The sequence below is a fragment of the Zootoca vivipara genome, chromosome 9, assembly GCF_965207765.1.
Source record: "Zootoca vivipara chromosome 9, rZooViv2.hap1.1, whole genome shotgun sequence".
NCBI lineage: Eukaryota > Metazoa > Chordata > Lepidosauria > Squamata > Lacertidae > Zootoca > Zootoca vivipara.
Genome location: NC_142592.1, coordinates 48,272,097 through 48,298,852, shown reverse-complemented (window position 1 = coordinate 48,298,852; position 26,756 = coordinate 48,272,097). Strand labels below are relative to the sequence as shown.

Genomic DNA, 26,756 nt, shown 5'->3' with positions numbered 1-26,756 from the left:
GGCCCATCCCCAGAAGCAAAATGGGTGGATTCAGGGGGTGGAATGGGAAAAACCCCAGCTTGGTTCATATCTTTTCCTCCTGCAAGACAAAATCCTGATTCTCCTGCACTCATTCTTCTCCCCTTCCCTGAAGCACAACATCAAAATTTGTCTCTGACAAAGGGGTTGTAAACAAATGCTTGAGTTTGACCAGGCACAGGCAAACTTGGCCCTCCATATGTTTTCTGACTACAACTCCCATCATCTCTAGCTAACAGGACCAGTGGTCAGGGATGATGGGAGTTGTAGTCCCAAAACATCTGGAGGGCCGAGTTTGCCTATGCCCGAGTTTGACTTTGAATCCTTGGCTGTAGAAGTCCTTATGTCCCTCACTCTAAGCATTTGCTTCCTTTCTAACCTGGTGAGACACTTTAAATGCTTTCTGGTAGTTATGCTTCTACCATAGCTGCCAAGTTATCCCTTTTTTTAAGGGAAATTCCCTTATGCTGAATAGGCTTCCTCGCGAGAAAAGGGAAAACTTGGCAGCTATGGCTTCTACCTTCCGTGTGGAAGAAATTATGGAATTGTTGAAATGACTTTATCACAGTGCTCCTGCTACCACTGCTTGCTTTCTGAGGCCTTTTAAGCAATGGTAAACATGGGGGCATCGTTAGAAGTGATGTGGTGGTAGTTACATGGCAATGATGTTGCCAGATACTCTGTGGAAGTGAACATTGTCACTGCTTTGATAGAGATATATTTTCTATTTCTAATTATCGTGCTTTTGATGTTCTGTTGAGAAGCACAGGGTGCCAATTAGCTACGCCGGTATAAGCTCTGGTGTAATGGTGGTCACGATAAACTGGAGCATAAGATCGCCCTGCCTAAAACACAACAGCAAGAAAATGATGATGATATAACATAATTTGGGCTAGAGCCACAGCATTAGTACTAAGATACAGGAGTCGTTTAAATCTTCTAACATGCCAGCTGACACCACAATTGCATATTATTGTCTGAGTCTTTGAAATTATTCACCATTCTGAAATTTAGTCAAGAGTTTCTGGGAGTAACCATTTCTATTTTTCGTATTATTTTGTTGTAATGCATATTTTTTTTAAAAGGTTGAGTTAATGTCCTCAATTACTACTCCATAAATGTTAGAAGTAAAGTACTCTCCTCAACATCTACTTAGTTCTCCTTTGGTTTTGGTTTTAAAAGTATTTTCGGCTAATAATAGAAGTGATGGAAACTTGCAGAACCACTTTACAAACCTGTTTGTTGGAATGTTCTGCAAATGCAACAATCTACCATATCTTGCCTCTTAAAAACCTCCAACCTAGCAAATAAATACAGTACATGGACCTTCAGCTAAAAGATATTTTAAACAGAAATCTTCAATTTTAGCAGTTGGAGTAAGCAATACCAAAGAAATGTGACAATGGAGTATGACGGCATTATAAAACTGCTCCATTCTAATTTTTTTTGCACGTAAATGTAAAGTAAAGGGACCCCTGACCATTAGGTCCAGTCGTGACCGACTCTGGGGTTGCGGCGCTCATCTCGCGTTATTGGCCAAGGGAGCCGGCGTACAGCTTCCTGGTCACGTGGCCAGCATGACAAAGCCACTTCTGGTGAACCAGAGCAGCACACAGAAACGCCGTTTACCTTCCTGCCAGAGCGGTCCCTATTTATCTACTTGCACTTGATGTGCTTTCAAACTGCTAGGTTGGCAGGAGCTGGGACTGAGCAATGGGAGCTCACCCTGTCGCGGGGATTTGACCTTCTGATCGGCAAGCCCTTGGCTCTGTGGTTTAACCCACAACACCACCCAGTGTAGTTCAAATGATTTCACACCTACCACGTCTCTTGGCTTATACAGTATATGATTGATAGGTCTTGTTAAGTCTTTACTCTTCCTAACTGCCTAACTGGATTATCAATAATCACATTGTCTTCATTAAATATTACTCATAGCTTAGGACGCTTAAAGTACTGTATTTTGCTTACTCAGAACCTAACAGGCTGCTTTCATACTTGCTAGATCAGCAAATAGGTACTTAGGATGATGAGGCATAATGGCGTCTGCATTGATTACAGTGTTAGAAGGGTCTTATAGGAAAACCCATTATGCCAGTTTTTACGAAGGGCATACTGTTTAAGAATGGTAGATACGTCTATAATGCAGAAGATCTTGTTTCTTTGTTGCCTACAATATAATTTCTTTCTATTTGCAAAAGTAAAAATACAATATATTTTCCTTCAGTTGTTTACACTTTCCCAGCTCCCAAACGTGATTCATTGTCCAAACGGCTAATTGCACTGCACATGTCTGTAGAATCAACACATGGCGGGGTGGGGGTTTGTGCCTTCTGGCTCTACCTATGACCTCTGTACATTGATCTGAGCTTTGCACAACCTGCATTCTTGTATTGCAACTTTTCAGAGATGAATTTTGAAATGAAAGTTGGAAACGTTATTGTACTGTACTAGGAGCAGCAAAGGAGGGAGGAAAATAGAGGGAACATTGGTGGGGAGCGAAGTCAAGCTTTTAAATTTGTATTCATTTGTATTAATTTGGTGACAGTTTGTTAAAAATTATGGACAATCAATAAAAAATAAATGACAACTTTTCAGAGAAACCTAGATAGATTTGCTTAGTTGCTTTTGCTCAATGGGTGAAATTCTTCCTCCACAAGAGACAAAGGCTCAATTCAAATTACACCAAGTTATACAGTGGTACCTCGGTTTATGAACACAATTGGTTCCAGAAGTCTGTTCATAAACTGAAGCGTTCATAAACTGAAGCGAACTTTCAAATTGAAAGTAATGGAAAGTGGATTAATCCGTTCCAGACGGGTCCGCGGAGTACTCAACCTGAAGCGTACTTAACCTGAAGCATGGGTGTAATTGGTTCCGGAAGTCTGTTCATAAACTGAAGCGAACGTTCCCATTGAAAGTAATGGAAAGAGAATTAATCCGTTCCAGTTGGGTCCGCGGCGTTCGTAAACCGAAAATTCGTAAACCGGCGTGTTCATAAACTGAGGTTCCACTGTAGTTTAGAACATGGGTTGGCAAACTAAGGCCCGGGGGCCAGATCTGGCCCAATTGCCTTCTAAATCCAGCCCGCGTACGGTCTGGGAATCATGGTGTTTTTACATGAGTAGAATGTGTGCTTTTATTTAAAATGCATCTCTGGGTTATTTGTGGGGCATAGGAATTTGTTCATTCCCCCCCAAAATATATATATATAGTCCGGCCCCCCACAAGCTCTGAGGGACAGTGGACCGGCCCCCTGCTGAAAAAGTTTGCTGACCTCTGGTTTAGGATTTCCAAGTGCACAATCTATTTTCATTTCCTCTCTGCTGAGCTATCTCCCCACCACCACCACCTTCTTATTTGCAAATACTGTAACAGCAATCTCAGAGTGTAGAGCAACAGGTGGAGCTTGAGTTTGCAAATTCAGACAGCACACCAAACCAAAGTTGGCATAACTAAAACCAGGCCTTTGGCTGATTAACATTCTATGGCCTTTTAAATGTTTTTGTGCGATGGGGTTACTGGTTTGTTTTAGGTTTCCCGTGATGTATTTTGTGTTCTCATTTTGTATTTTTATGTTGCGAACTGCCCTGTGATCTTTGAATGAAGGGCAGTATACATATTTAATAAATGATAATGATTAACAGATTTTGCCTAATGTCTGAATTCAGCCAGTTACTAAAAATCCTGTATCCATACTCCTAACTTGTATTGACTTCAAAGCGACTCCAGATGCGTAACTGTGTGGGAAGTTCAGTCATAGGGCCTCTGCACTAAATCCTCATCGGTGGAATAGCATTAACTATAACAACATTAGCAAAGGAGATCAGACCAAAGGTTTATCTGGTAGCATTCTGTTCTCACAAAGCCCAACCAAATATGTACAGGAAGTCCACAAGCAGTAAGTCCACAATTATGTGCTCCTGCTCCATACTGGCTACACAAAGAACTTCTGACTTGCATGCATGCATGCAGAAGGTCCCAGGTTCAACCCCAGGCAACTCCGGCTAGGGCTGGTACTCTTGCCTGGAGCACTGGAGAGTTGCAACCAGTCAATGTAGATGATACGGGGCTAGATGCACCAATGGTTTGACTCAGTGTAGGGCAGCTTCCTATAATAGAGGCGCTCTAGTTCATTGATCCCCTTCATAGATCACTGCCTTGTCGTGACGAAGGGGCTTGAATAACTCCAAGAAGCTATGAGGTATGCTGTGCAGGGCCACCCAAGACGGACAGGTCATAGCTGAGAGTTTAGACTAAATGTGATCCACCTGGAGAAGGAACTGGCAAAACCATTCCAGTATTTTGCCAAGAAAACTCCATGGACATAAAAAAGAAGAGTTTCCAAGGCATGCTCTGGTTCATGGGGTCACAGAGAGTCGAACACGACTAAGACAACTAAACAACAAGTCCATTGATAATTTGGAATGCCCCATTCTGCACATTTACTGTATATTCCTGCGTATAAGGCTACTTTTTAACCCAGGAAAATCTTCTAAAAAGTCGGGGGTCGTCTTGTACGCCGGGTCGTATTTCTTATACGGCGCGTATATCCCAAACTCTATATATTAACTGGAAAAGTTGGGGGTAGTCTTATACGTCCAGTCGTCTTATACTTCGGAATATACAGTACTTTAGAGGGATATCCTTTAGAGGGACTACAGGTTGTTGTTCTCCCCCCGCCCCAATTGTTTTGAAACAAAAGCAAACTATGTAAACCGTGACTGAGTGCACGTCTGCACGTTCCTAATGTCAGTCCAAATGATATGACCTCAGATTGAGCTCAAAAATCTTAACACAGGTTGAGATGCATATGGAGATAGGAATTAAGCACACCTGCTTGTTTGTATATACTTGTGGAAATGAAACCGTGACAACTTGTTAGTAGAGAACTCTGCTTGGCAGGGGGTTGGACTGGATAGCCCTTGTGGTCTCTTCCAACTCTATGATTCTATGAACTCATTCTCCAGGAGCCTTTCATTATACAAGTCAAAACAGGACTATCCTCACATTAGAGGGAAGGTGTCAGCAGGCCTGGGGAACCACAATGCTTGTAGAAGTATAAATATCACTTTGGGGGGGGCAAAGCGGGGAGTCGGGGGAGGCCCTAAAGTGGTTAATGATAAGTGAGTATACTCAGCGGGCATGTAATGATGGCTGAGTGTTGAAAAGAAGAAAAATTGAAACTGGTGAGGAATGCAAGCCAGAATGCCTGCCTGCCTGAACAGGAGCATGACACACACACTGCAACCTTTTGTTGCAGGTCCTACTTGTACAAAGTTACTGATAAAAGGTAGCTATGACAAATTGGCATGGCACAAGTAATTAATGCACGCAACTCTGTCTTGCTTGTAGCTTGCTCTTACTGTCTGACATCTCACAGTACATAAGTCACCTGTCACAACCAGAAGCCACCAAAAGCAAGGAACTCATGTGTGTCAGTTTGAAATACTGTCTTAAACAGGTTATTATCCTTATTCATAATGAATGTTTGACTTTACAGCAAAGCAGGGACCAAATGTACCAGTATATCGTAAAAAATTACCTGTCCAAAATAATGAACAGTAAACGTATTTTCGGATTTAGATAAACCAGGAAAAATATGTGAAGTTTTTGTTTTATTTTAAGTTTTTATTCATATTAACCTTACTCAAGTGCAACAATGAATATGTTGTAGTGACGATGAATACAGTAACATCGTGGTTTTGTAAGTTTGATTATCTGCCAAATAATAGACATGCAGGTTAGTGCAAACATAGTTACACTGTCTACAGAACTGAAAACTCAATTAAATCATACTTTGTTATAATTTAAGCATTTGTGAGCCCCTTCTGCTCAAAATAAATTGTGAACTTAGCAAGATTCCTAAGCATGCTGCTTAGCTTTGACAAAAAAAAGCACTATTCCAAACTGCACGAAAATGCAACATACGGTATTCTAAGGAACTTAACCATTCACAGTGTATGAGTTTCAAGGGTGCAGCAATTAAGGCTGAATAGCAGCAGCTATATCCCCAAGCTCCCATTCTGTGTACCTGCCTTTGACCCATCATGAAAGTATGTATTTGGTATGTATGAGAGATAATCAGGGGGGCCTTAGTATAAGATTTGGCATAAATGTATGTGAAATGGCGTGCTATGGTCCATGGGGTCACGAAGAGTCGGACACGACTAAACGACTAAACAACAACAACAATGTGAGATTTAGGCTGCAATCCTAGGAGTAAACTGCATTGAACTCAATGGGCTTACCTCTGTCTAGACATGTATAGAAATGCACTGTTAGTCAACCCTCCATTAGCTGTCTCTGTTGTGGCTGACATCCCTAAGATGACATGGAGGAGAGCTATCCACTATCTTGCTTCCTTTCCACCTAATTCTGTTGCCCACACTGACATGTATACACAACATAGCTCAGGATCTTGGGGTATTACCACTGCACTTCTGGGACTGTTATTACTCACACAGTGAGCAATTCTTTGTCATTCCCGTAAATAAAAATGACTGACAACTTTGGTATAAATAAATAAATAAATTTTATTTATTTATTGCTTTTCTGTGTTTGTCTTTTATGGCTACAAGCTCTCTTGGGAACAGTTTGTGTGGGTGCTTAATTTAAACAGAAGCCCTTCAAAAATAAACTCAGCTTGAAAGTTCCCCTGTTTTTCTCTGCCACCCATTATCTAATGATTAACAAAAGACAGCACACCAAAGCTGCTCAGTGAGGTGAATTCCTATAAATATGGAGGTCTTGGTTAGTTTGGTGTCAAATTCAGGTGAAATTTACCTGGCTAAAAAATTATAGGCATCTGCCTTCCAATCTATTTGAGGTTGATATCCTGGATTCACATTCACTGACACATCAAACAGGTCCACACACACAAGGTGTACTACGAAGGTAGCCTGGCACAGATCTGGGGCACCAAGTAATAACTGCAAACAAATATTGATGGGATATTGTCATAGTATTTATTTTGGCTGTTTTTAATGCTTACTCCATATGGTGCTGTTTATTATACGGAACTCTTAGATATCTACTGTTTTATACTAGCAACAGCCAACTATTTCTTCACTGATTCCCATTTATTTTTTCAAAGCATTGGTGTCTCTATAAATAGACATGTTGTTTTGTTGTTGTTGTTTGTTTAAATTCTATTTAAATATATAGGTTGAACTTTCTAGACAGGCAGGGATTGCAACTAATACTTTCTGAATGAGCCAAATTTTCACTTTGCATCCTTGAACTCTGCCTTCTGCAGCAACTTCTGGGTGAAATGACAAAGGCAGATCTTACATTTATAGCTATGCGCAGCCATCCACTCTGCCTTAACGTCATTAGCATTCACAAACTGAAGCGGTTACAACTTAACTGCAAATGACAGCAAAAACCAAACACGAAACTATAAAGGAGAAACGCCCAGCAGCGCCGTGGCAACATCAGCAGATGCAATAATCTTACGGTACATTTAGGTGGTGACCTATTTTTGTAGCACTCCGGAGGGGCCACTTAGAGACTTTGCCTTTTCTTCCCCAGCTTATTCCACCCCCAAACCCTGGGGCTGGAAACAGAAATAAAACCAGTATATGAAGAGGACGCAATACTTATCAAAATTTCTCACGAGAGTGGAAAGGGGCGGAGGGGAGGGAGCTACAGTAAGTACAGGGATGCTCGGGATGAGGAAATGCTATTCCAGTTTAGCCATAATGATTTAACAAGGTGGAGGAGAGAAAGTAAGGCTGGTGAGGAAGGAACAGCCATCCTGCCAGCCGGGCCCGGGGCTGGCTCGGAGGCAGATGCCCTCCGGGGGTGAGCGGGGAAGGCAGCGCCGTTCTTCGTTCACTTCCCCGCGGGGATTCCCTTTCCTCCATCTCCGGGAGTGGAGGAGGCGGCGGCGGCGCCTTTCCCGCCCTTCCTCCGCATCTCCTTTCCCACCCTCGGGCTACCCGCTCTCCTACCTGGGCAATGGCGAACCAGGGAGGGGAGCCAGCCACCCGCGGCAGCAGCAGCAGCAGCAGCAGCAGCCTCCTCCGCCGCTCGCCTCCATCCTCGCCGCCGCCCGCTCCTCGCGCACAGGAAGGAACTTGCCAGCGGCCGCCGAGGAGGCAGGGGCAGCTCCTCCGGGTAGAAGAAGCGGCGCCGCCTCCGCCGCCCCACTGAGCACGCGCGGCAGAGGCCGGGGGGGGGAACGGGGAGGGGGGCGCGCAGGCGGGCAGGCAGGCGCTGATGTGGCCGGGCGTCGCCGGCGCTCGGAAAGCTGCTCAGCGACTCCTCGGCGGGGGCCGCGGGAGCTCCAGGGAACCCCTCTCCGCGCAGGCGGAGCAGCCCGCCTCGGAGCGCCAGGAAGCGCCTAGGAGCTCGGAATGGTCGCGCGCGCATGAGTAGGGCCCACCGTGGAAAGACACGGGTTCCTTCGTTCACACGTTTCTGGTACGCGACGCGCGCCTTGGAGGAGGAGGAGCCACCTCCTATTATAGAACTAGTTGGTGTGTGAAGAGGAAGAGTGCATGGGTGGGTGGGATTGCAAGCAGGCAGCATCTCTGAAAGCACCATTGGGGGCAACCGGACGCCCTCCTCCAGCATGGCCAATGGTCAGGGAGGATTAGGAATGTAGTTAAGCAAGTTCCCCCCAGACAGAGGCATCTTTCCCATAGGGCTCAGTGGTGCGTCACGGCAGGGCGCCGGCCTCTCAAGGGCACCCCAGCAAGTGGGGGAGCTGCATGGCTTTGCCGGCGGTCTACCCTTTCCCTGCACGCACGCCAGCTGCACCCCGCCAACCATAAGGCTGGCGGGCGTGCAGACTTCCCTCCCAAGCCTCTGCGGGGATCGCTTTCCCGCAGCATCATGGGGGATAGTTGCCCCCCTGGTGGCTGGCAGTGCGCAACTACAGCCACCCCACACCCAATCCGTGATAATTTGGGGGTGCTGGGCGGATATTTGCACCCCGGCTCCTCATCTGCTAAAGATGGCCCTGCCCCCAGACACAAAATGGCACACGTGTCTATACAGTGGCGGACCTTGATGTCTCAAATTTCAGAGGCGCCCCTCTGCAAAGCCAAAATCCAGCACGCGCACACACACCACCTCCGCCTCTCGCCTTCTGTTGGATGTCACAGTTGTGGCGCCCCAGAAGCTCCATACCTTCCTTAATTCATTGAGGATTAATGCGTGATGGCTAATAGTCATGATGGCTTTATATTTGCTCTGGCATCAGAATCATTGACTTACTGAATACGAGTTACTGAGGAACATGAGAGTGGAAGTGCTGCTGTTTCTAATGGGTACACTTTCCCCATTTTCAATCAACCAGGGATACTCTGAAAAGGAGAGTACTGGTTATGAGAAAATCTGGATTGAGGGAGGGGAAACTGGGGGAAGCCAGTGATTTTGAGGAGAACTGTCATATGGACAGTGGAGAATTAAAGATGGTTACAGGAAGTTTACTATCCACATTAAAGGACAGTATGAACGGGCCCTTAGAGGAAAAGAAAGCATTAAGCCTTAATGCTTAATTACTGGGAAATTATTGGGGAATTTTCACGCACTCCTGCCAAATGTATCTTTTCTAAACCACTGAGCCTCTCTTGGGCTTGCCAATCAGAAGGTCAGCGGTTAAAATCCCTGTGATGGGGTGAGCTTTTGTTGCTCTGTCCTAGCTCCTGCTAACCTAGCAGTTTGAAAGCATGCCAGTGCAAGTAGATAAGTAGGTACCGCTGCGGCAGGAAGGTAAACAGCATTTCCGTGTGCTCTGGCTTCCGTCAGGGTGTTCCGTTGCGCCAGAAGTGGTTCAGTCATGCTGGCCACATGACCTGGAAATCTGTCTGTGGACAAACGCCTGAAAGCAAGATGAGCACGGCAACCCCATAGTCACCTTTGACTGGACTTAACTGTCTAGGGGTCCTTTACCTTTTCTCTTTTTCTTTTTTTACCATTTTCAACTCAAAAAAGAAAGCAAACAACCCAAAATGATAAATACGTTCCGAAAAGGAAGAGTGCTAGAATAAAAAAATGCAGAAATGAGAATATTGTTTTTCCCCAAGCCCTGGGGAAAGTTTCTAAGAGCCATAGCTAACTCCTCAGGTATAACTGATTAAAATTACCTGACCTCCAGAAAGAATGCATTAAAACGTGAGTAGTCATGTTTGTTGCATCATTTAATTCTTGGTTCAAGGAGGAAGTTTAGATTACTTTTATTAATAATTTATACTGTGTGTTTGCCTTGGAGCAGAGATGTGCTAAACAGAAAGAGGAAACAGTTTAAGAGTAGCATGTTCATTTTCAAAGGTCACCACAGATGGTTGTGTGTGGCAGGGGGAGGGTGGACTTTTCTCCGCTGGTAAACTTGCTAACCACTCTTTCTTCTTCCTGCTTCTGTAACTTTCAGTACCTTTTCCCAACTACTTATTTCTCCTTAATTAAAAAGCTCAAGAGAAGTCAAAAGCAAAAAAGCTTCATTCCTCTGTTTTACATCACAGCTGCCAGAACAGAACAAAAAAAGCTGGCACGCCAAGCCAGCAGCAAGTATATATGCTTTTGGCAAATTATAGAGATGCATTTGCTTGCACTCGTGAAAGCTTTATTGGCAAACAAAAGACAACAGTCAACAATTCCTTACTTATTTTAGATTTGGTGTAAAATACACTTCCCTTGGAAACATCAACTGCGTTAACTGGCCCTGATCCAGAGACTGAACAGCAGTACACTGTGTACCTGCTGCTACTTCGCAGCATTGGAAGACAGCATTGCCAGCACCAACAGTGCTGATCGTGTGAGATGCATCCCCCTTCTTAGTGATCAGGTTCACTGCCAGACCACCGGTGTTCTGTGGGTATGAGTATAATCCCATACCAGTAGAAAAGGTGGTGGAATTACAGTGGTTTTATCTGTATCTTCCACACCTCCATGCAATTTTCTTGGAATTTTGTGATGTTTCTATTGTATTACATCCACACTGGTTCAATTCAAGTTCAATTGCTTTGGTGCTTTACAAAAAGCAAGAGAGACATATAGTTGCCATCCTAGACTCTAGGACAGGCATCCCCAGACTTCGGCCCTCCAGATGTTTTGGACTACAATTCCCATCATCCCTGACCACTGGTCCTCTTAGCTAGGAATCATGGGAGTTGTAGGCCAAAACATCTGGAGGGCCGCAGTTTGGGAATGCCTGCTCAAGGACCTAGAACCACTTTCTTGGGCCCTGGGCCTATTTTTGAAATCTAAGAAACTGTTGTGAGCAGCACCAAATATTCATTTCACCGTGGGTGGGTGGGTGGGAATAAGAATGGTCATAATCTGCTCTTTAAAACAATAGGCAAAACACATACACCTAAATGACACAAAGACCCCACCAAAGCAGGAAACATATTCCCAAATAGTCAACCTTTCAACAGAACAACAACAAAAAAGGGCATACAAAACACCCTCAGCAAAAAAAGTTTTTTTTTAAAAAAAAAGGAGGGGAAGCCAGAGGGTTGGCAGATACCAAGGGGTTTGTCTGTGGGTGTTGTGTGGCACAGGGGCACCACACTGGGGATTCCAGAGCTCAGCACAGAAATATAGTCAGGTATTTGCACATACTGTACTGAGGAAGGAAATCTTGAGTTCACACTCCTGCTTGTCCTGCCAATTCTAATAGGCTTTTCTTGCAATCTGAATATGGGCATGCTAGACCTGGACGGATCCATAACTCATGATCCATAACTCATGATCTGTCAAATGACAAGTGCCAGGAGTGATGCCTGCCGGGAGCGATGCCTCAACACCTTCCACCTTCAGGAAGATTTTGGGCATCACATGGCAGGAGAGGGTTTCAAACCAAAGTGTGTTCTCGCAAGCCCATATTCCCAGCATGTTTGCACTCCTGTCTCAGCGACGCCTAGGTCATGTCCACAGAAGATGGCAGGATCCCCAAGGATGTGCTGCATGGGGAGCTGGCTTCAGGCACTAGGCATGTTCTGCAAACATGGCATGAAGGCTGGCAACGTTAACCCTGCCATATGGGAATCTCTTGCAGATGGTCACAGCGCCTGGAGACAGTCAGGTTGTGCATCCACAGCAGTGACCAGAGTAGGAATGATCACTGGGAGGAGTGCCGAAAAAAGACCTGCAGCAGCACAACTGGATGCCTTCATCTGCCCCAGCTGCAACAAAACATGTCTCTCCCATATCAGTGTCTACACTTCACAGCAGGCATTGTAACTCTCCAACTATCTGACTTCACCCCTAAAGGCACACTCTTCCATCGTCTCCCAAGACAGACAGGTGCCAACCAAAATGGCAGTAGAGAGTGGTAAATGTATAATATCTCAAGTGATATGGACTGGACTTTGCAGTGTAGAAGATTCACTTCCTCTTATCATTTATTCAAATTACCCAATTGCTTTTACTGATTTCAAGGTGCAGTTTGTGATAAGCATCTACAGCAATATGAGTAAAGAGCAAATTCTGTTTTGTCAGCCTGAGTCAGCTACACGGGTGTGAGTAATTGTATCAAAAGATAATTTGTGTGCCTTAAGGGAAATGTTTTAATCTCAGGGGCACCTGCTAAGCTCTGACAATTAGCTTATTTCAAAAATAGCAGCTAGTCATCTGCTTGCCAGCATTCAAACTTACTACACATTTGTTTAAATTAATTTAGCACTGCCACTCTTTTAAACGCAATGTGTTTTCCATGCCAAAAACGCACGTGCAGGGGGGGGATTTCCCCTGCTATGTGTGCCTTTGTCTTTATAGGAGGCTTTGTGAGTCAGAAGCAAGGAAACTGTGTGCAATTGGTTATGCCAGGCATTCCCAAACTTTGGCCCTCCAGATGTTTTGGACTACAATTCCCATAATCCCTGACCACTGGTCCTCTAGCTAGGGATCATGGGAGTTGTAGGCCAAAACATCTGGAGGGCCGCAGTTTGGGGATGCCTGGGTTATGCTAAGGTTACCAGACGTCCCTGTTTCCCGGGGACAGTTCCCGGATTTACAAATGAGTCCCCATACAAAATCCATTGAAGTTGACAAGTGTCCCCGGATTCATTGAAAAAAATCTGGTAACCTTAGATTACGCAGAACTCTGTGAAAAGACCTAACATAGTCCTAGTCTCAAAATATGGCCAAGATGATACTGTTACAGATTTGTTGTACCAGAATTTGAGGGACCAAAAGCGCCTGTAATTCTAAGAAGTTAACAAATGTTTGAAATTACTGAATGCTAGAAATTAGTAAGTGCTTGGACTCTTCCCCTGGGTGAGAGGCAGCTTAGCAGCGTGAAAATGCAGGCTAAGCTTGTTTTTCAGAGCCTCACCTGGGTGGAAGTCATCAAGCATGGCAAAGGTGCTGATGGCCCATCACAGGAGGGTGCTTGGGTCTGTGAAATGGAGGTTGCCAGGGTAACATGGGTGTGACCCTGGAAAAATGTGTCATTTTAAAAACCAGGTCTGGAGAAGGGGGGTGAGCAGACAGAAGGGGGGAGGGTGTTGCATTTGGCAAAGTGTTCTGGGAGGAAGGAGAGGAAGGAACAAAGAGAGAACTCCATGCGTTGCTGGCTGGAGGAGGCAGTACCAAGAGGTCAGGGGCCAGGACTGGCTGCTACTTTGAACCCAAACTTGCTGAGGCTATGAGACAAGCAACAAAAGACACTCTTGGGTTGTAATGTTCTCCACCCCCTCCGCCGAAGGCTTCCAAGGGTAAATAGGTGTAAAGTAAGCCATATTTTTAAAATAAACTAGTGTCTGCTGTGCCTTGATTTCCCAACACGAACCTGGATGAGCACCTGGAACCCCCTGGAACCATGCTACCACTTGGCAGAGATTGGGGGTGGCACATGACCTTTGTATCAATACTATTAAAGTGTCTATGTTTTGGTAACTAGATCTCGGTGCCTTCAGCTTTTCTCCCAGACAGCGCTTCTCCACTGTCTTCACAGGCAGTAGAAGAATTAAAAGAAAGATGGTTCCTACTAAACATTAGGAAGAACTTTCTGGTGGTAAGAGCTGTTTTGACAGTGGGATGTACTACCTCTGAAGGTGGCGGAGGACTCTCCTTAATCGGAGGTTTTAAAACAGAGGTTGGATGGGCATCTGTCAGGGATTCTTTAGCTGTGCTTCCTGCTTTGCTGGGTATTTGACTAGATGACCCTTGGGATCCATTCCAGTTCTATGAGTCAGGTTGCAAGCCATCTACCCTTGTCACCCCCAGATTGTCAGCATTTTGCGAGAGGGATTCAAGCGCATTATAGAAATTTAGGTCTGTGCAATTAAAGCACTCTGGTGCCCTGGCAGAACTAATCCACTTTTTGCAATTAGAAAAATGACAGGGAAATTCACCAAAAAGCATGGCATGAGCGAATGACATAAAACTTCCATGAAATCAAGGGGCAAATGGAAGTGTGAGTGTACCCTTAGTCGTGCAAGAACCTGTGTGCTGCAGTTGCAGATTACAATCTTATAGGCACTAAATTTAGGAGAAAATCACGTCAGATTGCATTGCTAGAATATCTACAGTAATAATGTTATTTGAACACCGAGGAGTGTTCACCATGTCCTGTTCAAATATTTTATCTCTACAGTCAAACACAGGAAATACTGGTTCTGTGAGCTGGAAATAAAAGCCACCTGCCTCTCTCTGTTGGTAAGGTGGCACCTGCAATATCATCAACTGTGGCACCACTCCAGATTCTGAAACAGCACTGTATGTCATTCTTTTAAATCCCACTTTTCTATAAAAGCCAAACTGAATGTGTCTTGCACGAATAAAAATATAAAGCACAATAAAATTAAAAGCAAGTGTAAGAAAATGGACGGCAATAAAGAAAGATGATGGTGGCAATGACCATACACATAAAACAACAGTTCTAACAACTGCCCACTGGAAAGTCAATGTAAAAGTGAGCAGTGTGGAGGCCTGCTTTTATACTGTAATCCTATCCTCTTGTTTTAAAGGTGATGAATGAATGTTTAAATAAATAACTGTATATGTAGGAGCCACAATATCTAGGCTAGGGTGAAGGTCATTTCATCCACTAGTCAGGGCTGGTCCTCATACCAGTCTAGATGTTACATGCCACCCAAAACAGAGAATTGAGAGATTCCAGGGGTTTGACGTCCTTAGAATGGAGGTCAGCGGAGACCATGGAGTCGTGTGCTTTAAATATGTCATGGATGTACTTTAAATTTATTGTGTGGATCCGTCCTAAGCCTCCAGCTTCAACTCCTGGTGGTTCTGAACCTGTCTCTGACACTGAATTGTGGATGCCGAAATTGGGATTGATTCCCCAAATGCTGAGAACATAAAAAGAGCCTGTTGGATTGGTCCATCTAGTCCAGCATCCTGTTCTCACAGTGGCTGAGGAGCCCAGCAAGCAGGATCTGAGCACAAAAGCACTCTTCCCCTCTGGGGTTTCCAGTAACTGCTATTCAGAAGCATTACTGCTTCCAGCCATGGAGGCAGAGAGAGCCTTATCCTCCATTAATTTGCCTAATCCTTAAAGCCATCCAAGGTGATGTGACCATCCTGTGAGTTTGACTCTGTGCTGAGTGAAGTACGGTAAGTAGTGCTTTCTTTTCAATACTGTACTGTACAGTATTCCGCTTCGCTAAACGAGGGAGAAAAGCTTTTCCTAGGTGCCCTCCGCGCTGTAGGTGGCGCCGTTGCGCTCGCGAAGCCGCTCTGGGCTTCGCCGCTTCCGCTCTGGCGCGCGTGTTCCGGTTTCCCCCACGGAGGCTGTCGCGCGCGGAAGCAGCAGTTTGCAAGGAGGTCCATGGCGCTGAATGGAGATGGCGCGGCTCCGGCTGTATCCAGGGAGCTGCTTTCCGCGGGGAGCGGAGGAGGTAATTGGCAAGGAGTTACCGGAGCAGGCGCTGCCGATATAGGAGGACAACTTTCTGCGCTGCAGGAACAGGGGAAAGCGGGAGCACCCGACCCTTCCCTGCAGCGGTTAGCTGTTCTTTCCTTGGACCCCGATTTTGCAAATCTGCGGCCTGAACGCGTTTTAGGGATAAGGTGAGGTGTCGTTGCAAACAAAGCGACCCACAAAAATAATCGTAGTATATAATAACTTTAGTAGGGGCGACTAAAAGAAGTGAGCAAGCTTTCAGGCTCTGCACATGTCGTAGGGTATTGTTGAGACCCAAAAATCTGCATTTTGTAATACTGTAGTAGAATGGGGCCTTTCCCCTTCCCTTTTGCTTTTTGTTGTTGTTTGGTTTTAGCATCCAGTTTGATTGAGAATTTGCAGGAACCCGGAAGGCTTGTTCACTTTTCGTTGTATTTGTGTTGTTGTTGTTGTTGTTTAGTCGCGTCCGACTCTTCGTGACCCCATGGACGAGAGCACGCCAGTTGTTTTGGAATGCAGTTTCCTCTACTGTACTGTTATATTTTAATAGTGTAAATCAGACATCCCCAAACTTCGGCCCTCCAGATGTTTTGGACTACAATTCCCATCTTCCCTGACCACTGGTCCTGCTAGCTAGGAATCATGGGAGTTGTAGGCCAAAACATCTGGAGGGCCGCAGTTTGGGGATGCCTGGTGTAAATAGTGTGAATATTCTATGTGAATAGAAAATGTTGGTGTGTGACTGTTGAACTCATGTTGGAATTCTGGCTTGTAGGTATTCATGAGACGCTATTGCTAAATTCAAAGCATGCTAAGAAGAAACCCATGAGCTTACAGACAGTCAGGCTTCCAAGGAGCAACCGTAAGTGCTATTCATCTTTAAATATATTGTGTGAACCTCAGTAAGATACAAACTTAAAGAATTGTGTAGAAACATTCCTGACCTAGAATTAGCATTCTAGCATAAACAGCTTGATAATTTTCTGTTCCTCCTCTTAGACCTGAATGTCCATGCAATACAATATCACAGAAGCAGAAGAGGGAGGTTTTGAAAAGGTGTAGTGAGGGAATACTGTAACATTCCAAAATAAAGTGTGTCTGTTGTGTTCTGTAAAGCATTTTTGTGTGGCCTGTAGCATCTAGTTAAAAATTTAAGTACTAAACTAATAATACAAGTCTTATGTTACTCTGAATGAGTCCCGTATCTACATAGTACACCATCTCTTCATACTAACTTCCCAGCATTTGGGATTTGGAACTTTCAAAATGTCCACACATCTTGCAATATGACCATTTGTTTACAGCATTCCTTTTCTCGCTGACAAGGACTCAAGGGAGTGGGGAGACTTTTATCAGATCCTGTTGGTTGGGCTGAGAAAATGGGAGCTTTAATCTGCAACGTAAGGTGTGAAATCAGATTTATTTCCATAAAATAAGTTTGCTCTGCCATACATAGGGTTAGTGCTTTTTTCCTGGGGGTATGCAGGGGTACGCATACCCCTAAACATTTTGTGAATCTAAGTTTGGCCTCATTGAGGGACAGTATTTCAATATGAGTAGGAAAATGAGAGTACCCCTAAACATTTTTAAAGAAAAAAAAGCACTGCATAGGGTACTGTTCTTATGCTGTATTGTTTCTATGGCAGATGGGAAAGTGCAGGACTGCTAGTGACAGTGGAGTAGTAGCACCCAATGCAGGCCTTGTCGCCTCTCTAGTGTTGTGCAACTTATAAAGCGTTGTCTGCGACAAGCCTAACAGTTTTAAGACCAAACAAAATATAAAAATTCCTCCCAGTAGCACCTTAGAGACCAATTAAGTTTGTCATTGGTATGAGCTTTCGTGTGCATCTGAAGAAGTGTGCATGCACACGAAAGCTCATACCAGTGACAAACTTAGTAGGTCTCTAAGGTGCAACTGGAAGGAATTTTTTTATATTGTTTTGACTACGGCAGAGGAACACGGCTACCTACCTGTAACTAGTTTTAAGACCATTTGCAGACAGGAGGGTTGCAGTATGCAGTAAGGGTTATGATACTGGACATTACTAGGAGTAAAGCAATCCAATGTATTTTAGCAAAGTCTTTCGTGGAAGTGCATTAATATCTGCCTGTTTTCATGTACTAGTTTTGGACAGGGTGCAGAACTTTCTACCACAGATGGCCAACGCAAATGACGAGCTAAGAAGAGAAATGGAAAGCACCCCTGTTCAAGAGTTTGATATTGAACATGTGGATGCTTCAGTTGAAAACGTCATTGAAATGGTGAATAATTTCTATCCAAAATTAATGCCATGACTTCTAGCATCTTACTCATATTTACAGTGTGCAACAAGGATGAACGTTCTCCTGGCTCCATTATTATATGGTTAAGGCCTGATAATTTATGGTCTGAACAGTGTCTCATGCCTTTAGCTTGCTGGGTTATAGCTGAAACAGGTTTCTAGGGCGTGGTTTTAAAAATCATGGGAAATTAATAATATTCTGGAGAACAGCACACCAAAGTGGTCAGTCAAATTATCACCATCAGTTTATTTGTATGATTTGTATAAATCATCAGATTGTTTGTTATTTCCTGCCAAGATTGTACCCTAAATTACTCGCAGCATACCAGATGAACAGCATTAAATATAACCATTCAAAAAATAAAAAATGCTAATAGGAACAATGACAAATAACCATAGTACAGCCTAATGTATCACTTATTTATTATTACATTTCTAACCCACCTTTCCTCAAAGATCATGCTTCTTCATGCTGCTCTTTAGCTTCACATCACCCCTGTAATGTAGGTTAGGCTGAGAGACAGTGGCTGGCCCAAACTGACCCACTGAGCTACATGGCTGAGTGGGGATTTGAGCCCTGGTCTCCCAGATCCTAGTGCAAGTTTCTAGCCACTGCATCACACTGGTTCTTGTGCACCACGAATACAATGAACTGGTATTCAGAAACAGAACCTAGTTGTCTGCATTTCTTTCCTGGCTGCAGAGGAAGTGGGTGGGTGGGGGGTTTCCTTTTCTCTGCAGATAGCATGGAAACACAGACTACTGGTCTCTTAGCAGGGTAGTATTTATTCCAGCCTGTTGGCTTTTGTGTGCTAAGGTGTAAATTATTGCTAGTGTCAATATGTAAACACATCATTTAAAAAATCAGTCCATACAGTTCGTATTAAGCAGTACAAATGAACTTGACCTAACTCGATGCTTAAAACTAATCAGCAGAATGAATAAAGCATAACACAGAAATCAAAATAGCAGTGTACGAGGCTGTTCCACAAAGGCAGTATGGGGTTCTCCCCAATTAACCTACACACTGATAGACCCATTCTCAATTTAATTTGTCCAGTCTTTTTTTAAAAAAGTCATTCTGCTGGTCATCCCCTACATATTATGATAGTGAATTTTACAAAAATCATTTTATGGATATGGCTATTGATATGTTTGTTCTAAGGCTGTGATGTTGGCTGTGGCAGCCATGATTTGCCCAGTTCTGTACGTCTTCATTTAGAGTTTGAATTGGCCTTCCTTTACAGCCTCAGCAGTTGTTGTTTTTCTGTAATAACATGTATTTCTTTTTATTGCAGAATGTGGCTTTGGTTGAACTGAACAGCTCTGATACAGAGGAAGAAGATTCAGCCTCAGAAGATGGCTCTGAAAGCGAGGACAGTTCTGCTTGTGAAGAAGTGACCGTCGACAACATTAAGCTTCCTAAAGCAAAAGGAGAAGGCAGAATAGAAATTTTGGACACTGGAAGTACTGAATAGATGTTTGCCATCTCAGATTCATGTTACGAACCATGTATCATAACTTTAAAAAAGTTCTCTTGAAAAGCTAGTTTGTTTCCAGGTGTGCTACCTGCAGACTGTCTCGCTCTTTGCATCTCTCATTCCCAAGAGGCATGGAAGATCACTTCAGTCCAAGCCCCAAGATGAAAAAGATCCATGAGGATCGTCAGGAGCTTAGTATGGGGGCAGGCGGGGGGGGGAGCATTGAATCAGGCAGACAGAAAATACCCCTGCCAGGCCAATTGGTGCTTTAAATTGTATTCCTATTTATTGATGGAAGCAATTATTAGGTTATGGTGGCTACATGGAAACTGGCAATGCTTCTGTCATGTGCTGGAAGCATGTAGATTCTTCTAGTTATTGGAGAGTCTTGTTTAGCTGCTACCCTGAATACCTTTCAAATTGGGATGACCTGTGTGACTCTTGCAACAACTTCAGCATGGCAGCTGTAACCTAAGAGCTGATCTTAGGTCTGCTAAGGGGGAGAGAGAATTGCATTGGCCTCTTAAGGGGAGGTTCCGGCTGTGGATAGGTAGCAGCAGCAGGGCTGGTCAAAACATTCCTTGTACATAGAGGGGATCATCAAGGAAGCTGCTGAAAGCCCTGTAGCATATTTTTCTGATCCCAAACATATATGTGTAAATGCTCAGATTAAGGACAAACTATCTAGCCTTATACCAGAAGCTTTTTCCCTAAAAATTCTGCAGGATGGTTGAGTGTTTGGGCAGCAGTCCTATTATGCATTTGAAATTGGGATGTTTCCCATGTTTTCATAAAGAAGATGTGGGTTTGTTAAATAAAAACTACTATTTTCAAGGTGTTCTGTATTGGTTTAGATATCAGTACACCAACTCACAAGTTTGTACTGTTTCGATCTTGAAAATCAGACATTACATTACAGTTTTAATTGATGAACAGCTGTGCAAGCCTGTTAGCCAATGGCTTCCTGGACACAGATCTTTCTCCTAGGATGCAATCTTTTGCACATTTGAGAGTGACCTTGGAATGATTTGCCTTTGAATATGCATGCATAGTATTTGAGCTGCCACTTCTTTGGCAGCAGATTTGGATACAAATTATGTATATCTAGCAGGTGAAGTCATTTCGGCTGAATATTCTGCAGGCAGCAAACGTTCACTAAAATAAAACTCATCTATGCAGCTGGAAGATCATGTTCCAAACCCCTGCTCTAAAGGCTTCCGGATGCAACCATTACAATTCTGCTGCTCCTTTGGATATGAAAAGTGGTAGCCAAAGATAAGTGTTTATGTGCTTTTACGGGCGTATTTCAGGATTGTAACACTCTGCATAACACATTCAGCACAAATATGATTTAATAGTATAATTGGAATTCACAGCTATGTAGATTTCTTGTTGGAGGAAATGTAAACACATCATAAAATAGTTGCTATAGCTTTCATATGCATAGTAGAACACAGACGCTAAGTTCTGCATATCATACAAAAAACATAGTAAGTGCACTTCCTTGAATTTATGTACAATGTTTATGGCAAATTGGTTCTCTGTGCTGCTTAAAAACTTGCATTGCAGGAAGAAAAGAGGCATAATGCTGGTGTGATGCAATCTGTAGAAACTTAAGTACTACTGTATGTGACTAATTTGGAGAAACAAGGGACATTCAATGCTGAAGAAGGCGATAGCTCAGTGGTAGAGCATTTGATTTGTATGCATAAGGTCCCAGGTTCAATCCCCAGCATCTCCAGGTCAAATGGAACATCTGTCCAAAACTCAAGAGCTGCTGCCAGTCAAGACAGACAATACTGGGCTAGATGAACTAATGCTGTGGCTCAGCATAAGGTACCGTAGTTTCCTACGTCCGTTGCTTCTCACTTGGGCAAAATCTCCATTGTAAAGTCCAGGGACCTGAGGTTTATATGTCACCACTGGATGGTTCAGTTGCTTTTATAGGTGATGACATTCAGGGTAGCGGAGACAACGGTACAAAAAAGCTGCAGAAGCAGATAATTTCACAGTAAAGTCTATGACTCGGAAGTGATTCCCTACTGAATGCATACGGAACTCTGCTGGAGGATCCACATCATAAAACTGTTTGGAACGAATGGCATAGCTGGGGAGAGTGCCTTGTTCCTCTTGTGAATGCAAGAGTTCTTCATGTTGCTCAGTGCGATGAGGTTCTGACTTTGCGTTTATGTGCCAGTGGAAGTTCACGGTTTTGCTGTTGTAATTTTGGAGTCCTGTCTTGTGCTTGGTGAAGTGTTTTAAGAACACTATGCCACCCCAGTCGCGATGCTTAATATTCCACGGTTACAGCTTTCGTTCTGAGATACTCATGAAGCGCTTCTTCACCTGAAGAGAACAAGAGCATGGGAACAATTGTAGACCACACATATTTTCTGCACCATCTACTCATAAATTTCCAGCACATTTAACACACATTTAAAACTTGTGGCTTTCCATGAAGAATCCTGTGAACTATAGAGCTAGGATTCCGAACGCTGTGAGGTAAATGTGTGCCTTCTGCCTCAAGTGCTGGGTTTGCCAGAAATAATTTAGCAATGAAAACCTAAGCTTGTAACATTTTTCACAAGACTTTTTTTTTAAGATACATAGATGTGCCTTTCTGGTCACATCCACACAGTATGTTCAAGGTGCATGGCTTCTTCCAAAGAATCCTAGGAACTGCAGTTTATTCCTCATTGAGCTATAATTGCCAGGATGCATAGCAAACTAGAATTCCCAGGATTCTTTGGGGAAACCATGCACTTTAAAGTGACAGATGGATAAAATAGATAATTAAACAGTAAAAAGCCTCAAGCTACTTGACCCTAAAACAAGTAGTTTTATGGTTTAAAACAATATAAAGCCAGAAAAATTTAAACAATTTAAAATGCATAAAAAGAGCATCCAGCAATTCAAAATGCATAAAATGCATATCCAGCAACATTGATAAGACCAGGTCTTATCCATCCCACTAAAAGTTGGGCACCACTATAGTATTATTTAAAGGTGCTTTAAATGCATGGCGTGGGTGTGATCTTTGCTGAAAAGCAGCTAGCAATAACATATAATGAGATCATAGTATTAAATAACTAAGAAACTTTAAAAGGTAAACATAGGTTTCAAACCTCTGACCCAAGGTAGGGACATGGTGACCTGCTGATGTTGGACTTCCAAGTCCCATCAGCCCTAGCTAGCAGCCAGCAGGGATTATGGGAGATGTAGTCTAGCACTGTCTGCAGGTGCACAGCTTGCCCACCACTGCACTGAGCTTTAGATTTCTCTGGATCTTAAGTAAAATGCAACTTACCTAAATCTTTTCCAAAGCCAGACTGCTTGAATCCTCCAAAGGGGGCGGCCACATCAGTTTTGTTATAGGTGTTGATGAAAACTGTTCCAGCTTCCAGCTTATCGCTGACGTAGAGAGCTTTGCTTATGTCTTTGGTGAAGACCCCTGAAGCCAAGCCATATTCAGTCCGGTTGGCTCGTTCCAACACCCCATCAACATCCCTGCAATATGAGAGAATGATCTGCCGTCAGTGCAGCAACATGGAACGCAGCAGAGACATTGATCCAAGTCCCTTTAAGCTGCTTTTCATCAACAGATTTCCCCACGCGTTATTTGGTTCTGCTGCTTCGTTATTATGTGTTTAGAAAGCTTGACTAGAAAGCATCCTCTGCTAAAATAAGTAATCGATATGGAGGCATCCCATACAAGTAGGAATGAAGGTCAAAACAACGACACTTTCCAATCACAGAGGCCTGACTTTGTAAGCCCTGTTTGGGCACTGGACTCGCATGATTAACTGTTGCATGGAGAATAAAGAATAACATCTTTAATCTATAGCAGGACCTACCCATCTTTGAACTTGGAAATGACCATTACAGGACCAAAAGACTCTTCTTGCGCAATGAACATATGGTCTTCAACATCCGTGAATATTGTAGGTTCCATGAAGAAGCCTGATCAAAGAGAAGATGGTGTGGCATGTGCAAAACTGAAATGATTCCAGACATTTTCTGTCTTGACAATTATTTTTTTAATGCTTTTATTTCATTTTACAGGAATTTTCTGTCCTGATATACCATTGAGGCTATGTTGTATGTGCCTTCTGTAGCACACTCCATATGGTGACATCATTAAAAGTGTTAATTCTTTAGTATCTTATCCAGGGCTGCAGCATTTGATTGGTCAATCAGATAAACTGATTTAAAGCAAAGGGTGTACCCAGTTTAATCCACTAAAATTCATACGAGGGGAGAGTGCTGTTGCACTCATGGCTTCCCAATGGTATATGGTTGGCCATGGTGAGAACAAGATGATGGACAAGGTGGGCCTTTTGTCTGATCCACAAGGCTCTACCTGAGACAAATTCCCCAAATGAAAGCCAAGAATCGAACAACAGGCATGAGCAGATTGGACTTACAAATTTGTAGCCCATGTTGCCTCATTAGGTAAGAACTGGTGAGGAATCTGTGGTCCATAGGAGAATACCAGTATATATATATATATATCACACACAACCCCCCCCCCAATACCACCACCTGCTTTTCTTTATCAATCTGATTTATGGATCCTACTTAGATCATAGTTTACCTGGTCTACCTACTTTTCTTCCTCCATATACCAGACTAGCCCCTTCTTTCACGCCAGCTTCACAATACTCCAGAAGCTTTTCCAAATGTCCTTTATGGTTTTGTGGACCATGGTCTGTAGATCTGTCAAGTGGGTCACCAATTTTCATCTTTTTGGCTTCTTCCACCTACGGATTCCACCAAAGGAGAGGAAAAAGTACCTGTCAACTACTAAAACCCTTTTGGGCAATAATGTTGGCATCCCATCTGAAGAAGTCGTTTGTAACGAGGTGTTAAAGTTATTTGGAGAAGAAAGGGAAATTGTCCTTTGTCCTGCTTGCTAGAGGACTCTCACAAAATGGAACAGAAGCTCATATTCTTGGCTCTCGTGCCAATCAATAAGTAGCCCTTTAGATGGGAGAGCTGTGTGCTCTGCCCCCTGCCCAGGCAAACTCTTAGATACTACATGGGCCCCTCAGACATATGATTTGTGCCATGCTGGGGCCAGCAATTTATACTACTGTAATATACTCATGCCCATAGAATTCGACATACCAGTTCTCCCCTTGTACTAACACCAGGCAAACAGACAAGTCGCTTGGCAAAACTTCCAGGGGTTTCAAACAAAGCAAAAACACTGTGAAACTATTGGGTGGTTAACCAGTGGTCCTCCAGATGTTGCTGGACTACAGTTCCCAGCATCCCTGACTGTTGGCTGTGCTGCCTGGGAGTTGAAGTCCAACAGCATTTAGAAGGCCATAGGTTAGCCACACCGGGCTTAGCCCCATTTCTGCCTTCCCTGACCAGGTGCCCTTCAGATGTTGTGGACTACAACTCCCATCATCCCTGATCATTGGGCCAGGTAGTCTGGGAGTCCAACAACCTCTGAAAGGCACCATGTTGCCTACCTCTGGTGTGTAGTGGAAAGGCTCCTAAGGCAAAAACCATGTTTAAACTCTCACGTTTTAAATTTCTTACCACTCTTCTAACAAATTCGTCGTGGACTGATTCTTCCACAAAAAGTCTGCCGGCTGCAATGCAGTTCTCTCCTTTGTTGAAGAAAACGGCTCCCATGCCCTGCATTGGAAGAAAAAGAACATGCCGTGAGCATGCTTTTTGTGTGTGTGCTATCTTAAGCTATTTTTTCCTTCCATTTTCAGTTTCTTTATGGAAGCCTGTGAACATATAGAACATACAGTGAAAATGAGCATTTTTACTTTCTACTAACTATTAATTTAAAATGTTCTTTATACCTTCCTTTTTCTTACCAGGTAAAGGGGAAGGGATTGGGCTGTCTATGTTTTTATTTTACGATGTATTTTGAGATTTTTATGTTGTGATTTTATGTTGTGAACCACCCTGAGATCTACGGGTATAGGGCGGTAAGCAAATTTAATAAATAATTATAATTTCAGAGCAGTGTCACAACCACAGTTCTCTAGAGCAGCAGCACAATGTACAATACACTAGGGAAGAAGTTCACCGGAGCCTTTTCAAAGCTGGCTTACCATTCTCACAGCTTTGTCAAGTTCACAGTCATTGAATATGATCAGCGGGGATTTCCCGCCCAGTTCCAAAGAAACCTTCTTCAGGTTGCTGACAGCGCAGCTGTAAAAAGGATGATGAAAATGTTCAGAATTCAGTCTCATTCCTCCTGATAAACAGTGAGGGGAAGTTATATAAACTTATATAAGTAAGCATATTCTGTGAAGGGAATAGGGGCCTCTTAACAACAGTGGTGGACTTGGGTACTATGGATCCCTGTGCGAGGCCAGAATTTGGCATGCCTGACCCCCCCCCCCAGCCCTCTCACCTCCTTTCTAAAGGCAAGTAAGGAGGTGCCTGGCTTTGGGAAGGAGGTACAAGGGACAAGGGTGTCGCTGTGGTCTAAACCACTGAGCCTCTTGGGCTTGCCGATCAGAAGGTCAGCAGTTTGAATCCCTGTGACTGAGTGAGCTCCCATCGTTCTGTCCCAGCTCCTGCCAATCTAGCAGTTTGAAAGCACACCAGTGCAAGTAGATAAATAGGTACCGCTGCGGCAGGAAGCTAAACGGTGTTTCCACATGCTCTGGCTTCTGTCACGGTCCTTCATGCGCCAGAAGCAGTTTAGTCATGCTGGCCACGTGACCTGGAAAGCTGTCTGTGGACAAATGCCGGCTCCCTCGGCCTGAAAGCGAGATGAGTGCCGCAACCCCATAGTCGCCTTTGACTGGACTTAACTGTCCAGGGGTCCTTTATCTTTACCTTTACAAGTGCTCTGGCAGGGTCCTAGAGCCCTCTCACCTCCTCCCCAAATCTGGCTTTGGGAAGGAGGAGGGAGGACTCTAGGACTGTGCCAGGGCCACACGCCTCCTTCCCAAAAACAGTGCTTTGAGACAGTGCCCAGTGCATGCACATCACTTGCACAACCCTAAATCCACCGCTGCTAACAACATCACCACCCTTAACAGACCACAGCTTCCAGAATTCTTGGCGGGAAGCCACGACTGGTACCAAAACAAACCAAGTTCTTTTTGCAGGTTGAGTATTACTATGGCTCAGGTCCAAATTTCCTCCCCCATTCACATAATGGAGAGAACAATATCC

The 26,756-nt window shown here is 43.9% G+C and overlaps 3 protein-coding genes and 1 long non-coding RNA gene across 4 annotated transcripts in view; 2 read left to right on the top strand and 2 right to left on the bottom strand.

Moving 5' to 3' along the window:
- The window catches only part of SLC41A2 (solute carrier family 41 member 2), a 46,724-nt gene extending 38,286 nt beyond the window's left edge, over positions 1-8,438 (bottom strand). Inside the window, exon 1 of the mRNA XM_035127907.3 lies at positions 7,974-8,438. The gene's annotated coding sequence lies outside the window, so the exon portion shown is untranslated. The remainder of the gene's footprint in view (positions 1-7,973) is intronic.
- LOC148684632 (uncharacterized) lies at positions 8,206-12,484 on the top strand. The gene is made up of 2 exons (XR_015951743.1): positions 8,206-8,445; positions 12,029-12,484. It is a non-coding gene; the product is annotated as an uncharacterized LOC148684632 (long non-coding RNA).
- Positions 12,485-15,716: 3,232 nt separating this feature from the next.
- NOPCHAP1 (NOP protein chaperone 1) lies at positions 15,717-20,432 on the top strand. Its single transcript, XM_035128108.3, has 4 exons — positions 15,717-15,830; positions 16,611-16,697; positions 17,961-18,097; positions 19,416-20,432. The coding sequence occupies exons 1-4, from the start codon at positions 15,761-15,763 to the stop codon at positions 19,593-19,595; spliced, it is 474 nt and encodes a 157-aa protein (XP_034983999.1). The 5' UTR covers positions 15,717-15,760; the 3' UTR covers positions 19,596-20,432.
- A 500-nt stretch (positions 20,433-20,932) lies between these two features.
- ALDH1L2 (aldehyde dehydrogenase 1 family member L2) overlaps positions 20,933-26,756 on the bottom strand; it is a 30,454-nt gene continuing 24,630 nt past the window's right edge. The window contains exons 18-23 of the mRNA XM_035128107.3: positions 25,679-25,778; positions 25,149-25,247; positions 24,193-24,358; positions 23,453-23,558; positions 22,906-23,105; positions 20,933-21,944 (exon numbers count right to left, since the gene is read on the bottom strand). Coding sequence (XP_034983998.3) covers positions 21,889-21,944; positions 22,906-23,105; positions 23,453-23,558; positions 24,193-24,358; positions 25,149-25,247; positions 25,679-25,778 — 727 coding nt within the window. The 3' untranslated portion in view covers positions 20,933-21,888. The remainder of the gene's footprint in view (positions 21,945-22,905; positions 23,106-23,452; positions 23,559-24,192; positions 24,359-25,148; positions 25,248-25,678; positions 25,779-26,756) is intronic.

Excerpts from the sequence above, each read along its gene's own strand:
- NOPCHAP1 (XM_035128108.3), top strand. The coding sequence starts at position 15,761 with ATGGCGCTGAATGGAGATGGCGCGGCTCCGGCTGTATCCAGGGAGCTG. Across the intron at positions 15,831-16,610 it reads TTCCGCGGGGAGCGGAGGAG|GTATTCATGAGACGCTATTG; the intron begins GTAATTGGCAAG and ends TCTGGCTTGTAG. Across the intron at positions 16,698-17,960 it reads CAGGCTTCCAAGGAGCAACC|TTTTGGACAGGGTGCAGAAC; the intron begins GTAAGTGCTATT and ends TTCATGTACTAG.